At 47.3% G+C, this 22,218-nt stretch overlaps 2 protein-coding genes and 2 long non-coding RNA genes across 9 annotated transcripts; 3 read left to right on the forward strand and 1 right to left on the reverse strand.

The window, feature by feature from the left end:
* The first annotated feature begins 1,433 nt into the window (after positions 1-1,433).
* On the forward strand, positions 1,434-4,452 carry LOC137863236 (uncharacterized). 2 transcript variants are annotated; one of them, XR_011100762.1, is made up of 5 exons: positions 1,435-2,808; positions 2,974-3,026; positions 3,125-3,189; positions 3,276-3,554; positions 3,688-4,452. It is a non-coding gene; the product is annotated as an uncharacterized lncRNA (long non-coding RNA). The 2 variants fall into 2 exon arrangements; XR_011100761.1 differs by having other exon boundaries at positions 1,434-2,808; positions 3,276-4,452.
* A 3,732-nt stretch (positions 4,453-8,184) lies between these two features.
* LOC137863087 (uncharacterized) lies at positions 8,185-11,615 on the forward strand. Its single transcript, XR_011100683.1, has 2 exons — positions 8,185-10,465; positions 11,530-11,615. It is a non-coding gene; the product is annotated as an uncharacterized lncRNA (long non-coding RNA).
* A 530-nt stretch (positions 11,616-12,145) lies between these two features.
* Positions 12,146-17,507, reverse strand: LOC137863086 (CDC42 small effector protein 2-B-like). 2 transcript variants are annotated; one of them, XM_068695947.1, is made up of 4 exons: positions 17,110-17,507; positions 15,447-15,582; positions 14,899-15,000; positions 12,146-14,325 (listed from the first exon to the last, which is right to left on the reverse strand). In XM_068695947.1, the coding sequence occupies exons 2-4, from the start codon at positions 15,498-15,500 to the stop codon at positions 14,251-14,253; spliced, it is 231 nt and encodes a 76-aa protein (XP_068552048.1). In that variant the 5' UTR covers positions 15,501-15,582; positions 17,110-17,507; the 3' UTR covers positions 12,146-14,250. The 2 variants fall into 2 exon arrangements, with proteins under 2 accessions (XP_068552048.1, XP_068552050.1); XM_068695949.1 differs by having other exon boundaries at positions 15,798-17,507.
* A 2,016-nt stretch (positions 17,508-19,523) lies between these two features.
* Positions 19,524-22,125, forward strand: LOC137863185 (nicotinamide riboside kinase 2-like). 4 transcript variants are annotated; one of them, XM_068696156.1, is made up of 8 exons: positions 19,685-19,856; positions 19,959-20,049; positions 20,249-20,345; positions 20,489-20,675; positions 20,890-20,961; positions 21,431-21,537; positions 21,752-21,849; positions 21,953-22,125. In XM_068696156.1, exons 1-8 carry the CDS (start codon positions 19,831-19,833, stop codon positions 21,956-21,958), a joined length of 684 nt encoding a protein of 227 aa, XP_068552257.1. In that variant the 5' UTR covers positions 19,685-19,830; the 3' UTR covers positions 21,959-22,125. The 4 variants fall into 4 exon arrangements, with proteins under 4 accessions (XP_068552254.1, XP_068552255.1, XP_068552257.1 ...); XM_068696157.1 differs by having other exon boundaries at positions 20,300-20,345; XM_068696153.1 differs by lacking the exon at positions 20,249-20,345 and having other exon boundaries at positions 19,524-19,856.
* The last annotated feature ends 93 nt before the right edge of the window (positions 22,126-22,218 follow it).

Genomic DNA, 22,218 nt, shown 5'->3' on the forward strand with positions numbered 1-22,218 from the left:
AACCACACACACACACAAAAGAAGCTTGATAGTCATTAAACATTTTTGAAGTTCCTGACAATCTTTTTATTACTTTTTCTTCATACTTCTCATACTTTTCTACCAGCTGCAGGAGAGCCTGTCCCATAGCCGCCTGTGGTGTAATTGCCTGAAGTAACTAGAAAATAAAAATTAAAGATGTACAGCATTGAAGGGGCTTTCAGGGTAGGGCATAGCTGCATTACCTGAGCATTCCCTAGGCTTCCAACCTTAGATGCTATTGTGCTGGGGAAAGTTGCTGTGCTAGCTCTAAGGAACAGTATGGAGCGTAGTGTGGAGTAGAGACACCACAGCTAGGCACTGTAGCCAGGTGGGGACTCGATTGTTCTCATGCACACTGAGACCGTTAAGCTGCACTTTTTGCTACCCTGAGCCAAGGACCTGTCTTGTTTTAACAAATGCTGTACCCTAGTGTACTTTTTGCTCATTATAATACCAAAACACACTACCATCCCAAAAGCTACCTGCCTCCAAGGTGCGACCACCCCTCACCGAGCATGTGCTCTGAATTTCTGGGAGCCTATTACTTTAAATGGAAACGGGAGAACTTTTCACCAATCATAACTAAGATATGCTTGACTAGAGTCACTCAAGCTCCACCTAAAAGATAATAATATAAATTGGCCTAAGAGAGAGGGGATGTTAGGGAAGATACCACCGTCAGGGGAGATGGGTATGGGAATACAACATCCTTAGGACCTCCTGACTCCTGGGACCGGTCGATGGGCTGAGCCTCTCTTCCCCCTCCCTCCCATTGGGATGCCTTTGGGTGAGATTTGAACACTTGGTGATAAATCTCTCTAGAGTCTTTGATCCTTCTAATGCGTTAATTTCTAGGCTGTGCACCTGTAACGCCTGTGTATTTCATGCATGCTAGCTTGCTTTTGCAGACAGTCACTATCACCGGCAATCCAAAGAACCTGTGTACCAATCACACTTGATTGCATTATTATAGCTCTCATTAACCAACTAGGGTAAGCGTGGTTATGCGTTATTGGTGAATCCCTGACTGTGATAGTTCACTGTTCTGAATCCAACCAGACCCCAGACGGTTAGCACATTATAGGTGACTATCCGACCGGACCCCAGATGGTTAATGCATTATTGGTGAATCTGACTGGACACCTAACGGTTAATGCGTTATTAGTGAAATCTGCGATTGTGGTAGTTCAGTACCCTAAATCCAACCAGGCTCATAACAGTTAATCAGCTACACCCCTTAACATGGCACCACCCGAGGCTGGCCCCCAGGCCCTGGGATGGCTGGCACCCATGCCGCCTGAGGCTGGCCCCCAGGCCCTGGGATGGCCGGCCCTCGTGCCAGCTGAGGCTGGCCTTCCAGGCCCATTTTAACATGGCACCGCAGGGGCCCATTTCTCATGTAGAGCTAATGAGCAGCTGAGGTAAAGGAGCTGGGAGCAGAGAGGCATTGCACAGCGGTTTGTTGCACCAGTAGTAGTCAGCATTGCGGAGGAGGTGGGCATCAGGGCCGGCACGCTAGGGAATGCTGGTACTCTGTTTTTGCAGATGATGATGAGCCTGGCAATTGACTAAGATGTCTCTCAGTGCCTGTGCATTTCTCGAGGTGGAGAGAATTTACCATCCAGCAATCTGAGAGCTAAGTTGAGCAGCACCTGGTATTTGCATATCTGGGGTGGCTGCTGGGAGCCAGAGCAGCGTGGAGCCAGCTGGCTGAATGTACTTCTTGCCACGGTGAGGGCGGGTCAGGGTGGGTCACCCTCAGGCTGTTTGAGGCCGGGTCACCAGGCTAATAGAAGGAGAAGGGGGTATTTTGTAGCGTGAGTGTGTGCCAGGCAGGACGGTTCCCTTCTGTTCATCTGTCTTGTAGTGTTGCTCCTGCAGCATGTGGTCTGAGCTATGTGCTCCCTGGGGCTTGATATCCTCCCTGCTTTTTGCACTGGACTGACTAGACAGGTGACTTGGCGCAGCTACCAAAGGTCCTAAATGCTCGTTTTGTCATCATGGGTCTGATCCGAGCACTTCTTGTCTTGCAGTCGCTGCTTAAGGTGCAGATCTGTTTCAGGTCTTTTGCATCATATTTGGTTTGAGATCGCACCTGTTTCCATCCTCACTCTTGCAGAAGTCATCTGGGTCGCGTCAGGAGCTCTTGCTTGGGAATTCATTTCCTAAGTGTCTTCTTATGGGGTTTTCACTCCACGTTCTTTTGGTCTCTTGTCTTGAAGGTAGGCTTTTTATGCCTCCATCATCCCAGTTCTGGCAGTTGCTTCCAGTCGCATGTTGTGACATTTGAGTCTCTCCCTGGGTCTGCTGCAGAGCACCTGTTCTGACTTGCTGTTGCCGTAGGACTTCCCTCTGGGGGTCACTTTTTCTTGTGCCTTGTGTTCTGTGTTGTGTTTGTAATGTTTGTAGAGTGCCTGTGTGTGTATGTGTGTGGTCTGGAGCTGTCCTGCCTGGCAGCGAGTGATGACACCTCACGTGGCAGTCCATCCTAATACATTATCTGGACTGTTTTGGCAAAGACACCCGGTGTTCCTCTGGGCGCGTACTGAAGGGCAGCTGGCACAGTCATCTCTGTGGTGTTTGCAGATGTGGGGGTGGGAGAGTTGAGCTGCTTGTGAGCAGCTGTTTGCATAGTGCTTGAACGGTGTGCTGGAGGAGGTTTGTTGAATCTTGAAAGCTTACAGATACGGGGTTTTGAAACTTTTATTTCTTTCCCCTGCCCTGTAGAGTGCAAACGTTAGGAGGAACTGGTCACAGGAAAGAGCTCCTGGGACTGTCCAGCACTCGGTAGGCAGCTCGGTGACTGGCTTGGTCTACTTCTGAGGTGCTGAGGCAAGGGGGCTGCTGTTTTGAAATGATAATATTGTAAATGGGGTCGCTTGTGTTGTTGAGGGATGGGTGCTAATGCTGGCAGCTGAATTATTATCTTCCAACTGTTTTCATTTGTTAAAGCTGAAACACGGTGTACAACATGGGACATCACACCCAGAGCTGCCTCTGGCAAGGTGAGCGTGAGCAGAGGTAGCAGTTACTTTAGGGGTGTGACTGTCACTGCAGTTACTTAACTACACAAAATACAGTAAAAATCCTGTTTATATTTCAGAGGTGTTGTAGCTGGCATAAGAGCAGATGGAAGCATCTGCCTCGAGGGCAGGTGAGGGGGCAGAGGTAAGGCAGCAGATGAGAGTAACTGTCCCAGCTGTGCTGTGGCTTTGGGTGCTGCCTCAGCCTGTGCTTTTCTTTTTCTTTTGCAGGTGTCTCGCACAGGCTCAGAGGAGCCAAGCTGCACCACTCTGAAGAGCAGCATGAGAAGGGCGGGCTGGTTGTGAGCTGGGTTGGAGCAGAACGGCCAAGTAGCACAAGGTGACTCTGAAAGGTGTCCGTCTCGCTTTGCGGGTGCCGTGGCAGGCTCCCCACAGAACTGGCTGAGGATTTGAGATAAGGCCAGAGAGCGACAAGGAGCAGCACGTGCAGGGATGGTTTCCAAGCCATGCAGTGGCTTTCTCTTCTGTTCATCAGGTGCCACAGGCAAGGTGGGCTGTGACATTAGTCGTTAGAATAGGAACAAAGCATGTCACTTGCATGCCGCAGGGCATCTGAGAAGGGTGTTTTAGCAGAAAAAGCTTGTGTGGCATGGCAGTGCCTGATGGCAGTGTGTTTCCTCAGGTGAAGAGGCGCCTGAAGCCCCATCCTATCTGGCCTGCGCACACTTATCTGAGAATGACAGCTGCTTTCCAGTAATTCAGAAAGCCAAGTTACGTCTCAGCCTTGAGCATCTGGGGCTTGTGCCTGGGCTTTTGGGTCTGTCTGTAACATTTGGCACCAGCGCTAATACTTTTTTTGGTGTATGTTTAGTGTTTGGGGCATGTGTCTGGGATTTGGGACCTGTCTGGAGGCATTGGGGCTTTGTCATGGGTTTTGGAGTCTGCCTGTAGAGTTCAGAGCCTGTGATGAGGCTTTTGGGGTCTGCATGTGGTGGGGGGTTGGGGCCAGTGTCTGGGGGCGTGGCAGCTGCTTGTACACCTTTGGGATGTGCCTCTGTTGTCGACGGAAGGAAGACACAAGCACTCAATATGAGTGATCAGTATGCTTCAACTTTACTAGATAGCTCAGTCGATATATATTCGGTACAAGATAATTAGCTCATACATGTTACAAAAGCTAAGCTCATGATTGATTATTGCTATATCCTGTTAGTGCAGACAGCTATAACCACAAGTTCTCTTTTTAGAGCTAACTATAGCCCCAAGGACACTGTATTCCTTGCTCCAAGGACACTGTTCTTCTATCCCTTTTACAGCTGTCAGCTGCAAGCCTTATGTTTTACGGTTAGCCTAATCTTATACTAGCGGTGTGCGGTATTTGGCAAGATCGTCCTCATCTAATTGCTCAATGTTTAGGTGACCTCTACCCTCAAGCCATTCCTCTACATGCCTCTGGGTGTCTGTGTCTGGGGGGGGGGGGGGTATTAGTAGCTGCTTGTACACTGTAGGGGCCTTGGTCTTGGGGGAGGGTTGGGGCTGTTTGTACACCTTTGGGGCTTGTGTCACAGAGCACAGAATGATTTGCACAGAGTTACATTGTTTAGAGGGAAGGAATGTGGTATTGAAATATGCTTGCACTGATAAGAAAGCTTAACACAGACCTTGGAAAACGCAGACGATCAGCATCCTTAGAGCAATTAGGTGGAAATCACTGTCTAAGAAACATCACCACCTCAAAGAGTAAAGAAGTCAAAAGAAATTTGACTTGTAACAGGCCGGCAACTGAAAGCCATGTATTGTCTGTGAAGCACTGGATATGAACCCGGAATGTCTGTGAACCCGGAATACCCAATCAATGGGGAAATGGGAGGGTCCTGGACGGCAAGAAAGAAAGTATATAAACTGTACTCTGTCACTAGTAGGTGCGCTCCTAGTTGTGGGATGCCCACCACTGAAATCGCGAAAAAAAATCACTGAAATCCTCACCCGAACCTATAGGTGTAGGGGTGTGCAAGGAGGGGGGCTGTTTCTCAGGTTAGGGGTGGGCAACAAGGGTGAGGGGGGGTGTTTCTGGGGCTAGCAGTGTGCAACAAGGGGGGGCTGTTTTTGGGGGTAGGGGTGCGCAATGGGGGGGTGGTTCTGGGGGTGGGGGTGCACAATAAGGGGGGGATCTCTAAGGGTAGGTGGGCACATCAAGGGGCGGTGTTTCTGGGGTAGGGGCGTGCAAGAAGGGGTGGGTGGTGTGTGTGTTTCTGTGAATAGCACTTTGCAACAGGAGGGTGTGTTTCTGTTTCTGGGGGTTGAGGTGCGGAACAAGGGGGGTGTGTGTGTGTGTTTCTGGGGATAGGGATGTGCAACAATGCGGGGGGTGTTTCTGGGGTTGTTCCTAGTATCTTCTTTGTCCCTGGAAAAGATGAGTTAGCCAGAGGTGGACCAATGGACTACCAAACCAAAAACAGCGCCTGTTTTCCAACTTTTCTCCACTCACCTTCCCAATCCAGGCTCACCACTTCCATTCACTGTGCTGAGCCAAGGTCACGGGGCTTAGACCAAGGAGAAAGAACAGACAAATGTGACAATCCACAGAACAGTCTGTAACCACTCCTCTTCTTTCCTTTTCTAGCCAAGATGCCCCAGACCCACATCCCCCAACCCAGTATCACCGCTTTGCTCACCCAACATCCCAAAGAGATGCATCACGCTCCCTGCTCCTGTGTACCATCTGATGTCATGCTAAACAACATATGGGGTGGCTGGTTGGGGTGGGAGGGCCGATTACTCGGGGTTAGGCTGGGCATCGGTCAGAAGGTGGTGAGCAATTGCATTGTGCATCACTTGTTTCGTGCACATTATTAGTAGTATTATTATTACTGTCATGATTATTTTCCTGTCTTAATGAACTGTCTTTATCTCAACTCAGTCTTCACTTTCCCGTTTCTCTCCCCCATCCCAGAGGGGGAGGGTAGAGGGTGAGCAAATGGCTGTGTGGTGTTTAGCTGCTGACTGGGTTAAACCACAACACCAAGCCTGCCCCAAAGGCAAAACAGACTAACAGAATCTATCCACCAACTCAGGGCCGACACTGCCATCCACTCGCCCTCGTTCAGCTTTCCAGCTTAGTCCATGCCTATGACCTAGGCTACAAGAAACAAAGAGGTCGTGTGTGATGGACACGCAAACAGTACAGCTCCCTACAGAGGACTCAAACACAGAGACCAGAGACAGAAAGAAAAAAACCACCCTCAGATCCACAAATGCCAAAAGGCCGTGCAGCAGCCCTGGCAGAGGTAATCACAGACTTATCTTTTATAGATGAAAAAGGTGACCCTGCTCAATTTCTTTGTAATACTGCACTTACACGGTCAAGCCCCTTGCCATGTGTACTGAAGCACTTTGTGAATCCTCTGGACAGTTACACAAATGGCTGGATATATCTAGGGAGTAAAATGTAACCAAAAAAAGGAACCGTACCCCACAATTTCCCAAACACAAGTTAGCTGGCAACCCCTCCTAAATATCCCTCTATTATATGAATTCCAAGCACTTGAAATCTAGAAGGCTTCAAGGTCTAAAGACTCTACAGCCAGAGCCATAATGAGCTAGCAGCCACTCAGATTTTAGCCCTAAGTAACTATTTGTAGAGACAGGCTGAGAACTGGTTCTCTTCAAGCCAGAGACCATCCTCACAAGCTAAAGAAACAGTTGACTGCTCTGTCAAATCATGTTCCTGGCAAAAAAAATCTGGGGACTAGCTCTGGGGACCAGCCCTGAGAACCAGATGCTGGGAGAAGAGCTGGAGACCAGGTGTGGGGACCAGGTCTCGGGATCAGGTCTGGTAACTGGATCTGGGGACGAGGTCTGCAGACCAGTTCTTTGGATCAGATCTGGGGGACCAAGTCTGGGGAAAATATCTCTGGACGAGATCTAGAGAGCAGGTTTGGGGACCAGATCTGGGGACAAGGTGTTACAAGTATTATGAAGAGCAGTTGAGGGAGCTGGGATTGTTCAGCCTGGAGAAGAGGAGGCTCAGGGGTGACCTTATCGCACTCTACAGGTACCTTAAAGGAGGCTGTAGCGAGGTGGGGGTTGGCCTGTTCTCCCACATGCCTGGTGACAGGAGGAGGGGGAATGGGCTAAAGTTGTGTCAGGGGAGGTTTAGGTTGGATATTAGGAAGATCTTTACTGAAAGGGTTGTTAGGCATTGGAATGGGCTGCCCAGGGAAGTGGTTGAGTCACCATCACTGGAGGTCTTTAAAAGACGTTTAGATGTAGAGCTTAGGGATATGGTTTGGTGGAGGACTATTAGTGTTAGGTCAGAGGTTGGACTCGATGATCTTGGAGGTCTCTTCCAACCTAGATGACTCTGTGTGGGGACTAGAGCTGGGGACCACATCAGGGGGCCAGGTCTGGGGAGCAGCCCTGGGGACCCAGTTCAGGGACCAGGTGTGGGGACAAGGTCTTGGGACCAGATCTGCAGACCAGGTCTTGGGACCAGCTCTGGGGACTGGGTTTGGGACCAGGTGTGAGGACTAGACTTGGGGATGAGGTGTGGGGACCAGATCTGGGAACCAGGTTTGCGGACCAGGTCTGGGGACAAGTTCTGGGGACCAGGTCTTGTGACCAGATCTGCAGAACAGGTGTAGGAAGAAGGTCTGGGGAGCAGGCTCCCTTGTGGAGCCTTTATGCAACCCCCCCACACACAACAGGATGCTATGCCTTCTCTCTTTCCAAACAACCCTAAATGTAACCCTAACTGGAACACTGAGCTGAATCCTAATTAGGACCATAAAAAACATGTACGGCGCCACATTCAGGGTAGGGTCTACATGGTCGAGGGTCTGGGGTTGGGGCTTGGAGTTCATAGGTTGGGCCTCAGGGTCAAGCCTGGTTCTGGGGGTCGGGGTCAGGGGCTCTGGAGTCGGGTCCCGGTTGGAGGCTCTGGGGTCATGTATCCAAGTTTGGGGTTGAGGGTGCAGGGTTGAGGCTCAGGTTTGGGGCTCGGGGCTAGCACCAGGTTCAGGGTCAGATTTGGGGTCAGGGACTCAGGGTTGGGGCTCGGGGCTGGGGCTCAAGGTTGGGGCTTGGGGTTGAGCCCGGTTCTAGGGGTGGGGATCAGGGGTTGTGTTTCCAGGATCAAGGGTTTGGGGTCGAGGGTGCGGGGTTGGGGTTGGGGCTCAGGTGTGGGGCTCAGGGTTAGCTCCAGGTCTGGGGTCAGCTCCAGGTCCGGTGTCAGCTCTGGGGTCGGGGGCTTGAGGTTGGGGCTCAGAGTCGGGGCTCTGGGTCTGGGCTCTGTTCCGAGGGTTGGAGGCTTGGGGTCAGCTCCTTGGTCAGAATTCAGGGTCAGCTTCAGAGTCTGGGGCTCAGGTCCCTGCCTCAGGGTCAGGTCCAGGGCTTGGGCTTGGGTTTGAGGCTCGGGGCTGGAGCTTGTGTCTTGGGGTTGGGGCTCAGCATCCAGGGTCATGGGTTGAGTGTCTGGGATCGAGGGGCTGGGGCTGGGGCTCAGGGTTAGCTCCGGCTCCAGGTTCTGTTCTGGGGGTCACGGGTCGGGGTTATCTCCGGGGTCACAGGCAGCTATGGGGTCAGCAGCTTGTGGTCAAGGGCTCAGGGTTGGGGTCTGGCTTTGGGGCACTGGGTCCAGTGTCTGTTCTGAGGCTCAGGGTCAGCTTCTGGTTTGGGTCTTGGGGTCAGCTCCAGGGTGGTGGCTACGGGGTCAGGGGTCCAGGGTCAGTCGTCCCAGGTTGAGTCAATGGGGCTCAGGCTTAGGGTTTGGGCTCAGTGTGGGGAATTGGGGTTAGCTCGGTCTGGGGTCCATTCTGGGTGCTCGGGCTCTGGGCTCAAGGGTCCAGGATTGGGCTCAGGCTTGAGACTCAGGATTAGCTCTGGGTCCAGGTCTGAAGGCCATTTCGGTGGTCGGGGTCAGCTCCAGCTTGGTCTGAGGCTCAGGCTCAGCTCCAGGTCCGGGGCTTGTGCTCAGCTTCGGAGTTGAGGGTCCAGGGCTCGGGCTTGGGACTGCAGCACAGGGTTGGTGCTTAGGGTCAGTTCCGGGTCCAGGTCCTTGGGCCAGGTCTGGGTCCAGGACTCAAGGACAGATCCCAGGTGGGGCTCCAGGTCAACTATGGAGTTGGGTCTTGGGGTTAGCTACGGGGGCCAGGACTTGGGTCCAAGGCTCAGATTTAGCTCCAGGTTGGGGCTCAGTGTTGGGCCAGGTCCAGTTCCAGGGCTCAGCTCCAGGGTCAGGCTTTGACTGTGTTGGAGGTTCCGAGATCATGTTTCCATGGTCAAGGGTCCGAGGTTGTGGGCATGGGGTTGGGGCTCAGGTTTCAGGCTTGGGGTTAGCTCCAGGTTCAAGGGCAGGGTCAGCTCCAGGGATGGGGAGCTCAGCATCAGGACTTTGGGCTGGGGCTTGGGGTTGGGGCTCAGGGTCAGTTCCAGTCATGGGCTCAGCACTGGGGCTCGGGTCCAGGTCCAGGGTTCAGTATCTGGTCCAGGTGTGGGTCTGGATCTCAAGTCCGGGTCTGGGCCATGGGCTCAAGGCCAAATACAGGGGTTAGCTCTCAGTCCAGGTCTTTGGGTTGGATTTGGGTTCAGGGCTCAGGGTCAGGTCTGGAGTAGGGCCTGGGGTTGGCACTCAGGGATGGGGCTTGGGGTTAGATATGTGTCAGCTCCATGGTCCAGGGCTCATAGCTAGCTCTGGAGTGGGGACTCCAGAGTCTGGGGTCAGTTCTAGGGTCAGGGGCTCAGAGTTGGGGCTTGTGGTCAGGGCAAACTCTTGGGTCCAGGGTCCTGGGCGGTGGCAGGGGTCCAGGTCTGGCGCTCAGGGTCAGAATGAGGACTGGGGCTTTAGGGTTGGATCTGGGGCTCCAGAGACAGGCGCAGAGTGGGGTCTTCAGGGTCTGGTCTGAGGCAGGGGCTCTGGTGTCGGGTCCAGCTTGGTGGCTTAGAGGTCAAGGGTCACTCATCGTTTCTCACAGTGATGATAGCAAATTACATCCAAAGACAATCAAGAACAGCCAAGCAATCATCTCTAAACAACAGCTTTGATTATTTTTTTTCCTCTAACATTACCACGTTTAGTTAACTTGTAATAAAACTTCATAACTATTCCTCCCTGGAATTTAGCACTATTAAATTATGCTTACTTTTGCTGGTACAATAAGGTTAAGAGAATTTATTAGTCTCAAACAATAATTGTCCATACAGAGTGGAAATTACAGAAGCAAGTAGTAGTCCACTATGGTGGGACCATACAAGGAGCTAGCCCTACATGCTTGAGTCCCAAGTTGCCATATTACAGGGTAACTTGGAACATAGCATGACACTATGTATTCTTCACAAAGCTATTCCAGGAGATAAAAGGACATATTAGGTTGTGAACAATCAAGATATCTTTTCTCAATACTGACTACAGGTTTAAGCAAAAGTATTAAATAGTCAGTAAAGCCTACCAGGGGCATCACAAGGTGTAGTGGGTTTACGTGGCAAGGTTTTGGTAGCAGGGGGCCATAGGGGTGGTTTCTGTGAGAAAGATCTAGAAGCCGCCCCATGTTTGGGAAGGGCCCCGTTGTTTTCCAGATCTGAGCCAATAAGCGATGTTGTTTTGCGCCTCTGTGAGAGCATATTTAAGACAGGGAAAAAAACGCTGCGCCACACAGCAGCCGGGAGAGTCAAGGGAGTGAGAAACAGCCTTGCAGGTGCCAAGGTCAGTGTAGAAGGAGGGGGAGAGGTGCTCCAGGCGCTGGAGCAGAAGTCCCCTGCGGCCTGTGGTGAGGACCATGGTGAAGCAGGATGTCCCCCTGCAGCCCATGGAGTACCACGGTGGAGCAGGGTTTCACGCTGCAGCCCGTGGAGGAGACCACGGTGGAGCAGGTGGCCCTGCACCGACGGAGGCTGCCGCCTGTGGAAGACCCCTGCCGGAGCAGATTCCGGGCCGGACCTGTAGCTCGTGGAGAGGAGACCACGCAGGAGCAGGTGACCTGGCAGGAGCTGCTGCCCGTAGGGGAGCCAGGTTGGAGCAGTTTGCTCCTGAGGGATGGACCCCGTGGTACGGACCCATATCTGGAGCAGTTCTTGAAGAGCTGCTGCCTGTGGGAAGCCCACGCCGGATCAGTTCGTCAAGGACTGCATCCCGTGGGTGGGACCCCACAGCACAGGGGATGAGAGTGACCGAGAAGGAGCGGCAGAGAAGTGCTGTAGACTGACCATAACCCCCATTCCCCCGTTCCCCTGCGCCGCTCGGGGGGAGGAGGTGGAAGAGGGTGGATGGGGGGGGGGAGGTGCTTTTGGTTTCTTTCCTTTGTTTCTCACTTCTCTAGCTTGTTAGTAATGAGCAATAAATCTTACTATCTGTCTTCTTATGCTGAGTCTGGTTTGCCCGTTACACTAATTATTGCGTGATTTTCTCGTCCTTATCTCAATCCTTGAGCCCCTTTCACGTATTTTCTCCCCATTCCTCTTTGAGGAGGGAGAGTGAGAGAGCGGCTGTGGTGGAGCTCGGCTGCCCACTCGAGCAGAACCACGACACAAGGTAAGACAGAGAGTGTTTAAAATAACAGCTACTCCCTGCCACCCCTTTATCTTTAAAAAAAAAAAACAAAAAACAAAAAACACACAGATACAGTGATGAGAATCTGGCAGACTACATATAAAAGACTTAATCCTATAACACTTGTAAGCTACTTTATTTTTGACTACAAAAAGATACCATAAAAATTCCATCAAGTCACAGCAGTTAATATTGCATTGCCACATCACATTGTTGGTGTAAGGTTGTCACAGCTTACAAAGATGGATTAAAAGGTTTGACCCTTTGGTGTCATTTGCTGTTTTCAACTTGACTGGAATAAAATAAACAAGAAGCCCCGACAACAAAAAACCACCCCACACTGAAGTAACAACCTGCATAGAGCAGTTGTCAGACTTGATAGAAAATTGTGCTCTCTAGTGGAGAAATGTGATTTTGCACAATAAAGTTTCAAACCATGCTGATCCATCCACCTGACCAACGTATCTTCAGTGCAGAGAAAAATACCAAGGTTTGGACAACATGAAAAGAGTTCAAGTACCTCATTCAACAGATTTATTGTAACTCAGTATAAACCTATCTAGGTTATATGACAGACCGGAGCTAAATAAGGGTTCTAATTATACAAAGAAAATACCTGAGACATGCTTTTATGCTTGTTTACATTATATAAAAAAAGAACGGGGCACATAATGCAATAGCAAAACTTTTTTTTTTTTAATAACATGACTACTTGGTTAATTTTAATGTAGTCCTAGATAATACTGTATATTCTGTATACTGTATATTTACACTAGGTAATGCTGTTTGATTTACAGAATAAGGAGTAGGATTTTTCTACAAATAAGCTGAAAAACAGAATTATCTCTGTTGATTTATTTATAGGAAGAATAACTATCCTGATCCCCAACTTATTTGTAGTCATGTATACAGCACTCTATTCTTAAATATACTGAATGAGTCTTCAGGAAATACTAACTCTCTAGCTTTTCTTGTAGTGTTAAGAAAAATATAACCCATTTTCTTTATCACTGCTGTCCTATGAAAGATGTGGGACATTAGATTTTTCTTTTACTCTTTTATGTGGTTGCTGAATGCGATGATCAGCTGTTGACTATTACAGAAAGTAGCATTCTCTTCCTCTTTGGCCCTTAAAGATGAAATATGGGAAGGAAGCATGGGTAAAATGTTTCTTTTTATAATATAGAAACCTACTTTTCATGTTTTAAGTTACCTAATATACTCAGAATAGGCAGACTAAGACTTAAGCAAAGCCAATTTGAAAAGTATCAGAAGCCACAAACATAATCATAGAAGTTAAAAAAAAAATCTGTCTTCCAAAAATCTATCTGGCAAAACTTTTTGTTCCTTTTTTTTTTTTTTTTTTTCATTAAAAATAAGGATGATCTTATGCCTAGAGCAAGAAAGGGAGAGTTGCACTGACTTGGGCTGTACTGGTGCTGATTTGGCAGTAATTTAAACAAGTGTATTTAGTTAATCCCACGACAGCAAACTTAAAGTTTCTGCACTGGCAGGTCATTCATAATTTTAAGTCAGAGAACAGTTGTCAGTGATGTGATAAAAAGAAAATCTCTATTTCAGCAGTTTTGTCAGTTCTTACTAATGGTATAAGAAAGAAACTGTAGTTTGGGTATGGCTAAATATTCATATTTTTGAAGTGCTGAAACTCTAAGAGACAGTTTCCATTTAATATTCTCCCAGCTCTATCATAGTTAATTTAACCCATATAATTTAAAATCATATATAAGAAAGACTTCAGTTCATCTAAGAAAATGGTTTTGAAATTAAGGAGACAGAAGCAAGAGATACCCCTTCCAGTTCTGTGCAGTTATCATTACAGATAGGTAATACAGAGAGATCTTAAATGTAGTTAGCTTGAAGTTCCATAGAATTCATGCAAAATTAGCATAAAGTTTTGAGCATGTTGTAGCACTTCAAATTAACTGATACCTAATATGATTAGTTTTGCTGTATTAATACCTGTCAGTTATACTAGTGCACATAAAGAGGAGAGGCAGGCTAGTAACAGAGAAATGCTTGTTTTTCTAAGCCTCATTTGGGAGTGGGCAGGTCTGTAAAACCTGCCTTTTTAGCTACAAAAGTGTTATCACAGCAAGGCAGAAGTTTCACTGGGTTTTGCAGACTCAGCTAGTTACATCACATTAGAGTTGGTTCGCTATTGAAAGTCATAGAGAAAAATACTGAAGTATAGCTCAGTAAATTAACACCTTAATTGTAAGCCATCCAAAAATTAGGTAACGTGTTATAGGCTACACGATCCTACTTAGAAATTCATTTTAGCCCACATACAAAGTGCAAATATGTTACCTTCCAATTAAAAAAAATAATAATAAAAAAAATCAGTCTTGCTTCCTGAGGGGAAGAGAGAGACCAAAACCCCAGACAATTCATGTCAGCTTCCAATCCCATCCTACAAGACAACTTTGAGGTTTTTGGAACAGCCAGGAAGTCATCCAGTGACAAATTACTGTTGCTACTACAACACTACCGCAACAGACCATTTTAAGGATAATTTCCAGTAACTCCTTCAGAATGCTATTGTGCAAAGAACGCAAATGCTCACACTGACCTATTATAATTCAAGTACTCTCTACTTCATGATAAAGAGGCTTTAGAGAAGATGAAAGCACAGCCCAGGAGATCTTCTTAAGACAGGGCAAATGTCAAAATTCTTTCAATTTCCTATAGCTCAGCAGTTGCAGAAGTGCCATTTGTATAACCACCTTTAGACTTCATGTGGTCCTGAATTGATGCAGTCTAGACAAAGAAGGGGTAGAGTGAGTTAGAATTAGAACATTCTTCTTACAAAGTCTGGTTGTCAGAGCAATTTCCAAAAGCATAAATTTGAAGAAGCAGACAGTGCTAGGTTCCAATAGCAATGAGGAGAAATAGCAACTAAAAAAAAAAAAAAAAAAAAAAAAAAACAACCTGGAAGTTCTGTGTTAAGTCAGTGTTCAAACTGGATATTTCTGTCCAAAATCCAACTATTCTTACATCTCTTACCTTGGGACAACCTTGATTTTGGGTGATGTGAAATCTGGACCTAGTATCAAGTGCTTCCACCCACAGAATCATTATCCCAAAGGTTCTCTTCACATGTAAAGACACTGGGGACTGGATGGACTGTTTTGTAGAACATATCTTCTACAGTATTTTATGCTTACAGACCAAGGGGCAATTCTGTTCTGAAGCAATTCGGGATGGGGGGAGGTAGGGTGAACATGAAGACAGATGTTTTTTTATTTTATGATATTATCTAGTATTTCAGTATTTAGTGGCTCTACAGGCTACTGAGCTGAGATTCCTGCTTATTCGAGAGTGCACACTTACTGATGAAGAGTCACTACTCATCTCTCTTGTCCCAAAATGAGCATTGTGGGCAAAGTTCATTGGCTCCCTTATCAGGTTCTGGTCCAGTCTCCGACACCTCTTCTATAAGAAGGAAGATGTGTTTCTACTCAGAAAATATGAGGCAGCTTTCAGACAGAAACAAGGAGTGGCAAACAAATTAAAAATACAGTCAGTTCTGCCCCCCAGTGACTCCTTGGGGCAACCAGGCTGAAGCTTCACACTGGTCACACTATGAGAGGGTCAAACTCACCTTTCTTACTGCTACTTGATTTTTAGCAAAAGCTTTCCTGAATTTTGAAAAAGTCAGTCCCCCTACATATAGGGTCTGAGAACTGCAAACAATCATACAGGCAAAGTTTTGGGAAAAAACATATAGAGCTTAAACACAGCATAACACGTCCATTCTTAGCTTTTCCATTATCTAGTCTAATTTAATCAAAACAACATGATAGTGAAAGTGTTTTATATTATAACCAAGAGATAAAATTACAAATGTGATAAAAGATAGAAGTTGTGCATCTACCTACCAGCTGTTGTTGTTCACCATTGCACCAGTAAAAACAAACCAGGAATTCAGTCATTATGTTTTCAGTAGGTTATACAATCTTGTTACTTAATTATTTCTCTGGGAGTTAAAGCAGTACAAGGACCAAGATGTAGTTCCTAAAGTGAATTTAGGAAAGAATTGCTTGAGCAGATTCACAGAAAAAGATCATAGAAAGCATCTGATGAGTATACCTAGAAATAAATTGTTTAATTTATACTAAAATATTGGTAATAGTTAGTAATATACTAAAATTTGGTAACAGTTATTGAGCACCAGACATTTCAACAAGACTGAAACAAGTCTGTAAGAGAACTGTTTTAGACATACTTACATAGAGCAGCAGTATCAATTTAAAAATCAGTATGTTCACATCAGAAAACAGCATGAAGAAGCATGCATATTTATTCCCAGACGGAAAGTAGAATATATTCTAGTTTCTGTAAAGAAGTGTAATTAAAGCAATACAAGAACTAAACTAAGTCTTGTTTAACAGCCAATGACCCTGTTGTAACTAGAGCTGGCCAAAGCTTCTCAACTATTTAGTATTTCCGGAAAGAACAGTTTAGAAGCACAAGGGACTGAATGCTTAAGCTTCACAAATATTGGCAAAACAAAGTATTCTTATGTCTTACATAGCTGCTCTTCACAGACACATAGAGCTCTTTTTACTTTGAACTTCTTTAACTCCAAAAAGCCATTAAACCAGAAAAAAAGGGCTTTTTATACTGGCAATAGAACCAGGTCCTCAGACAGAGCCCAGACATTCCCATAAACTCCCCCTATCACAGGCATTTCTTATGTAGCCCCACAATTACATAATTAGCACATCAATTTCTTTCACCGTTGTAGTTTTATTTCACTTTATCACTTCTCACACTTCAAGCAGATTTTTTAAATTTCTGCCATTTATCTTTCAAAGTGTTTGTGACATCTGTGTCCTAGCTTTAGGTGATATGATACACTATTGCAGAAATGAAAACTTCCATTTTATCCTGTGTGGTTTTAATACACTCACTATCTGCCAAAATTATCATTTTTCACCCTACTTCATCCTCTCACAAAGGCCTTTATCACCCCTAATGCCTTTTATGGGTGCAGCAAAGAAGGGATAGTGGTCCCCACAACCGCGAGAACATGCAGAAACCAAAGCTTTTGCCCACACTTCACAGAAGTTGCAGACTATTTGGGTTTATTGCACGTTAAGATGATTATCAAAGCTAAGATTTTCTTAAAAATCACAAAGTGTGTAACTGTACCCTAATAACCTATTTTGAAAGCAGACTTACTGGGGGTGAAATGAGTTTACCAGAGTCAAATTAGACATGGGAACGTCCCCATCCCAAAATAGTGGCCGTACGCCTGCTCTCCTCCTGCTGTACCCTGCAGCCTTCAGCCTCAGCAGCACATACCTGCATGTCACCCGTGGCTTCAGGCGTCCTGCTGGGTGCCACCTCCTCATTCAAGCACTGGCAAGCAGCCAGCTCCTGCCTTGGCAACCCCAACACACATTTGCAGTTGATATTCCTTGATTATAATCCTGACAGCTAAGCTAGACCACTTTGGTGTGAATCTGCACCCCGGGATGATTCCTTTGCTTGGTAACTTGCTGCAGAAGTCCATCTGGCAGTGCACTTTATGCTTACCTACAGGTGTCAGAAAAGGAGAATGGAAGCCAAAATGGCGCTCTGGTTTGGCAAGAGATTTGTACAGCAATGCAGTTTTCTCAGCGCTACTCATCCAGTCCGTGGCTCACTTCCACTCCTGCAGCAGCCCTGCAGGTGTCATCCTGGCAAAGAGTAGTGCTAAATGTCTTCCTGTTGTGCTCTGCAACAGGGCTCTTCTTTTCCTCTGCATGAGTCAGGGTGTCATCCTCCAGAACACGAATGTCCGCACAAGGGCACGGGACACCGCCTTCCTCCTGGAGACTCAAGGTTTCCACAGTAACTGGAAGAATTTAAAAAACATCTTAATGTGCTCAGGCTCGCCCAAGACTAATAAACGCCAACAAGAATCCCAAAACTGAGAAGAAAACAACGTTTTGTAACTGTTGGCACACAGACCAGAACCAGACAATATCCTGTTGTTCTTTTTCTCTGTTTTTCCCCATAGCAGCAACAGCATCAAGAAGAGAGGGACAAAGGGCCAGGGAAATGGCTAGCACACACAGACACAGATGTTGAATGTGATGGGCAGGATACACAGCCATGCTGCAGTCTGTGGAGTTAAAGTGCCCCAGAGCTTTATGAACGTTAAGATATATTTTGATATATTTCACTGAATGTAACAGTCCCACCATTGCTATGCATTAAAAAGTATTGAAAATATTTCTGTGTTTTACTTATACTATATTACTAATACTATATACTAATTCTATATGAAGTGTAGAACGTTCTCCTGAATGAAAATAAAAGGATCTCCCCTTTCCATTGACGAGCACCATAATCTTAATAACAGACTAAATGCATCTATTCTCCACAATTGCCCTACAGACTCAATGTCTGGTCATGGCGAATCCTTGACTCAAGCTGCTGGTGAAAGGCAATGAGTGCAAAGTCAGCAGCTGCTACCTCACCGCAGCTGCAGGCTGGTTTCCCCTGTGACTCGCGGGAAGCGGACTCCACAATCAATCCCCTTGTACAGTAGGGCTGTTTATTCAGCGCTGGGCAGCACGGGGGTAGTCCCACCAAAGTCGTGTGCACCTGATGCAGCAGTTTGCCATGATTACATGCAGCAAAGAGTTACATATGCATGAAGTTTCACAATGTGCCTATACATATTCACAACCTATCCCCGCTTCATATTAAAATTGGTTCCAGGGATTCATTTCCATAAACTCCTCCCATCTGCGCTTGCACAGTGTATGTGGTGGGGGTCGTGGGGATGAAGATTGATGACTCTTCCTCGTCACTGCTAGTTGACCTCTTGTCTTTGCGCAGACTCAGTTGCTCCTTGGCCCTTGTCCATCTGCAGGACCAGTTTCTGCCACTTCCTTAAGCTAGGCTCACGCTCCTAATAGGAGCCTGACCTTGGTGAGGGGCCCAGGGCTTCTCGCTTTAGTTAATTTGCACAATGCACCATGGCTGGCAAGGACACGAACTAGCATCCTGGTTTAATGCCGTCAGCGCTCTATCTCTGTTCGATGAGATTCTCCTCACTCCCTCTCTCCCTTGCCCTGCCCACACCGAGCTGCTCAATCCTGGCACCTTCTGAGCCCGATTGTCCTTTGCATTCCTCCGGCTCTGTCAGCACCGGGTTGACAGGAGAGCAGTGCTTCAGGCTGGCTGCCCTTCAAGGTCTCATTGTTCTGCGCCTGGAATTTGTGCATTATCCTGACATTATCCTGACTTTGCTCGTTTTACTTATATTGTGCTAAAATCCTGAAATGTCTGTGTGGGTACAGAGCTGACTGGCATGGTCTGGGATAATAAAATTAAAATAAAATTAAAATTAAAAATAAAATAAAATAAAATATAAAATATAAAATAAAATATAAAATAAAATATAAAATAAAATAAAATAAAATATAAAATATAAAATAAAATAAAATAAAATAAAATAAAATAAAATAAAATAAAATAAAATAAAATGGGAAGTGGAACTTGTGGATAAAACTTGGTTTAACTAGCTTTGAGCATGGCGTGAAACCTGAGGTGCCTCCAAGCCAGCTCGCTCGATGCCAGGCCCGATGACCGACCCGGCAGCCCCGGCCCAGCAGCGCCCCGCCCTTGGCAGGGCCCCGGGCCGCCGAAGCCCGGGCGCAGACCCCGCGGGGCGGCCCCGCCTCAGCTCCCTGCGGGCCCCTCAGCACAGCCAGGGGCAGGGCGTCCCGCGGGCCGAACCACCGCAGCGCCTGAGGGGGGCCCCTGGGCCGCACCCCCCGGGTTTCCTCCCCCCCCGCTGTTAGGGCGCGTTGGTGCAGCCCCAGGCGCGGCCACCTCCCCTCCAATGAACGCCGCCGAGAGGCCGAGCCGCGGCCCTATCGGGCGCGAGTCGAGCGCTCCTCGCCCAATGGGCGCGAGCCTCCCCGCGCCGCGCCGCTCCCCATTGGCCGCGGCGGGGCGGAGGCCGCCCAATGGGCGCGCGGGCGGAGGAGGGGAGCCGCGTGCAGCGGGGGCTCGCGGCCCTTTGCGGAGCGCTGCGGCGCGGCGCGCACCGGCCCTGCTGCTCCCCGCTGCCGCCATGGCGCGGCCCCGCAGCTGACGGCGGGCGCCCGGCGCTCTCCTCCTCCTCCTCCTCCTCCTCCTCCTCCTCCTCCCCCGGGCCCCGGCTCGGGCACCGAGGTGGCCGCTCCCGGCGGCGCCGGCTTCCCCAGCCCCGACCCCTTCAGGCTTCGGTAGCCGGGACGGGCGGCTCCCGGCCGCGCCATGAGCATCGTCATCGGCATCGGCGGGTGAGCGGCGCTGGGGCTGGGGCGGGCGGCGCCGTGTGGCGGTCGGGGCGGGGCGGGGTGGGGGCGGCCCGGGGCTGAGCTGCCCCCATCGCGCTCCCTCAGGGTCACCAACGGCGGCAAGACCACGCTCACCCGCAAGCTGATGCAGGCCCTGCCCAACTGCAGCGTGGTGCACCAGGACGACTTCTTCAAGGTGAGGCGGGGCGCGGGGGGCGGCGGGGGAGGCGCAGGCGAGCGGCCGTGTCGGTGGGAGGCTGCAGAGCGGTTATCTGGGGCTCCTGCTTGTTATCTGCGTGCAGGGAAGCCTGGTGGAGGGTTAAGATTTCTGGTTTTTAGCTTCAAGCTTCAGTTCTTCTGTTTTTGGTTTTTCTTGCTTTGAAATGGGGATCTAGCTCCCTGGTAGCTGTGCTGACCAAGCAGGTGTTTTCTTATCGCTGTTTCAGCCTCAAGATGAAATAGAAGTTGAAGATGGGTTTAAACAGTATGATGGTAAGGCTTTGTTATGGTGTTATCAAAGTGTAACTCAAAAACTTTAAGTACTTTAATCCTTTACGTGCATTTTTCTGTGTACTGACTTTGTTGCTAGATGATGTTTAATTGCTTGTTAATGGTAGTTGTGTGTTTTGTCTTAGTGATTAGTGCATTAGATATGGAGGCTATGATGAATACCATCAATGCTTGGGTAAGAAACCCAGTCAAGTTCGAACGTTCTCATGGGATCAACAACACGCTGGATGCCCAAATCTCACCAGACAGGGAGGGAGGAGATAAAACAATCCACATCCTTATTGTTGAAGGCTTCCTACTTTACACCTACAGGTAATCAAGTTATGATTTCATATATCTTGATTTTTATATGAATTATGTGACTTAACACAATAAAGTGTTGTTCTAAACCAAGAGTTAGCAGCTGATATTGACTAATGGTGTCACTAGCCTGAAGACAGCTCCAGAGAACATGGATGTAGTGTTACCTTTCTGTTTCTTGCTACTAATGAAACAGATTAGCTGCAACCAGATGTGTCTCTTTCAGGCCACTGATTGATATTTTCCACCATCGGTACTTTCTTTCCATTCCATATGAAGAGTGTAAAAGGAGAAGAAGGTAAGTTTATCTGTGTAAGTTCCTTTGCTACCTTTCCTACCTGTCTTATGCAGCTCAAGACTTTCTTTCTCTTTAAAGTTTTTTTAGATATGAAAGGATTAACACTAATGCAGCTACTGTATTGAAAAACTGTAGCTTCTTCCACTGGACAAGCCCAAAAGGTTTCTAACAAACTGTTGTGTACATGAGACCAGTGCTCAGTGTAAGATCAGTCTTTTATTGGAATCCTTTCTATATCTTGCATCCTTTGGACCAGCCCATCAAACTCCAACTTTTTTTTTTCAGTATCTCTGCAGCTGTATCTGTTTTCAGCTGATGTTAAAGAGATGCTAAAGACTAACTTTTAAGCTCAAAAACTACACTGAATGCAACAGATTCAGGCTAGGGTGTAGAAAAAATGAGTGCATGATATGTCATTTGCCTAAACAGTAACTAGACTACTCTTGAATAATAATGTCTTAATTTACAGTTCGAGGAATTATACTGTACCAGATCCACCTGGATTGTTTGATGGCCACGTTTGGCCTATGTACGTAAAGCACAGGAAGATAATGGAAGATCTTGGTGTTGACGTGGGTAAGCCTTCAATAACAAAAGTACTTTTGTAAGATTGTTTGAGGGAAATGTTTGTCAAGTTTAGGATATACATGCTAGTTAAGTGTAAGAGAAGAGTTGAAACTGTTGCATGGAGTATATTTTTCTAGGAAGTCAGGTGCATGCCCTATTAAATCAAGATCTGTCAGGCTTACAGAAGCATGATTCTATTATAGCTCTCTTATTTTACATTAAGTGCACTTGAATGGAACAAAATCAAGGGAGGAGCTGTTCAATGAGGTGTATGGGCAGATCCAAAATAAGATTGAAGAATTACTTAACATGCAGGTATGTGTTCATGCTTGTAATTGGAACTCAAAAGCAACCCTTTAAATGGCTATGTTTAAAACCATGAAGCTATAACTTCAAATACATTCATGTCTGTATTCCTGTTTAGAAATAAGTTGCTTGGGATTGAAGATGATTCCTGTTTGCTCTGAGCTGTCTACCTGACTGCTACTAAAGTTCCAGCTTCTGTGAAGACTCAGTTATTGGATTTGACTTTTTGTTCAATTTCCCCTGAAACCAAGCTAGACATGGTCATAATAAAAAAAAAGTATTTCCCCCTCAGCTGTTGTCTTAATTTGTGCTTCAACCTAGTACATGTCCTCAGCTGATTTGTCTTTTCACAATCTGCTGTCTATTGAGAATTCTATTTATGTT

The sequence above is a fragment of the Anas acuta genome, chromosome 12, assembly GCF_963932015.1.
Source record: "Anas acuta chromosome 12, bAnaAcu1.1, whole genome shotgun sequence".
NCBI classification, from domain to species: Eukaryota; Metazoa; Chordata; class Aves; order Anseriformes; family Anatidae; genus Anas; species Anas acuta.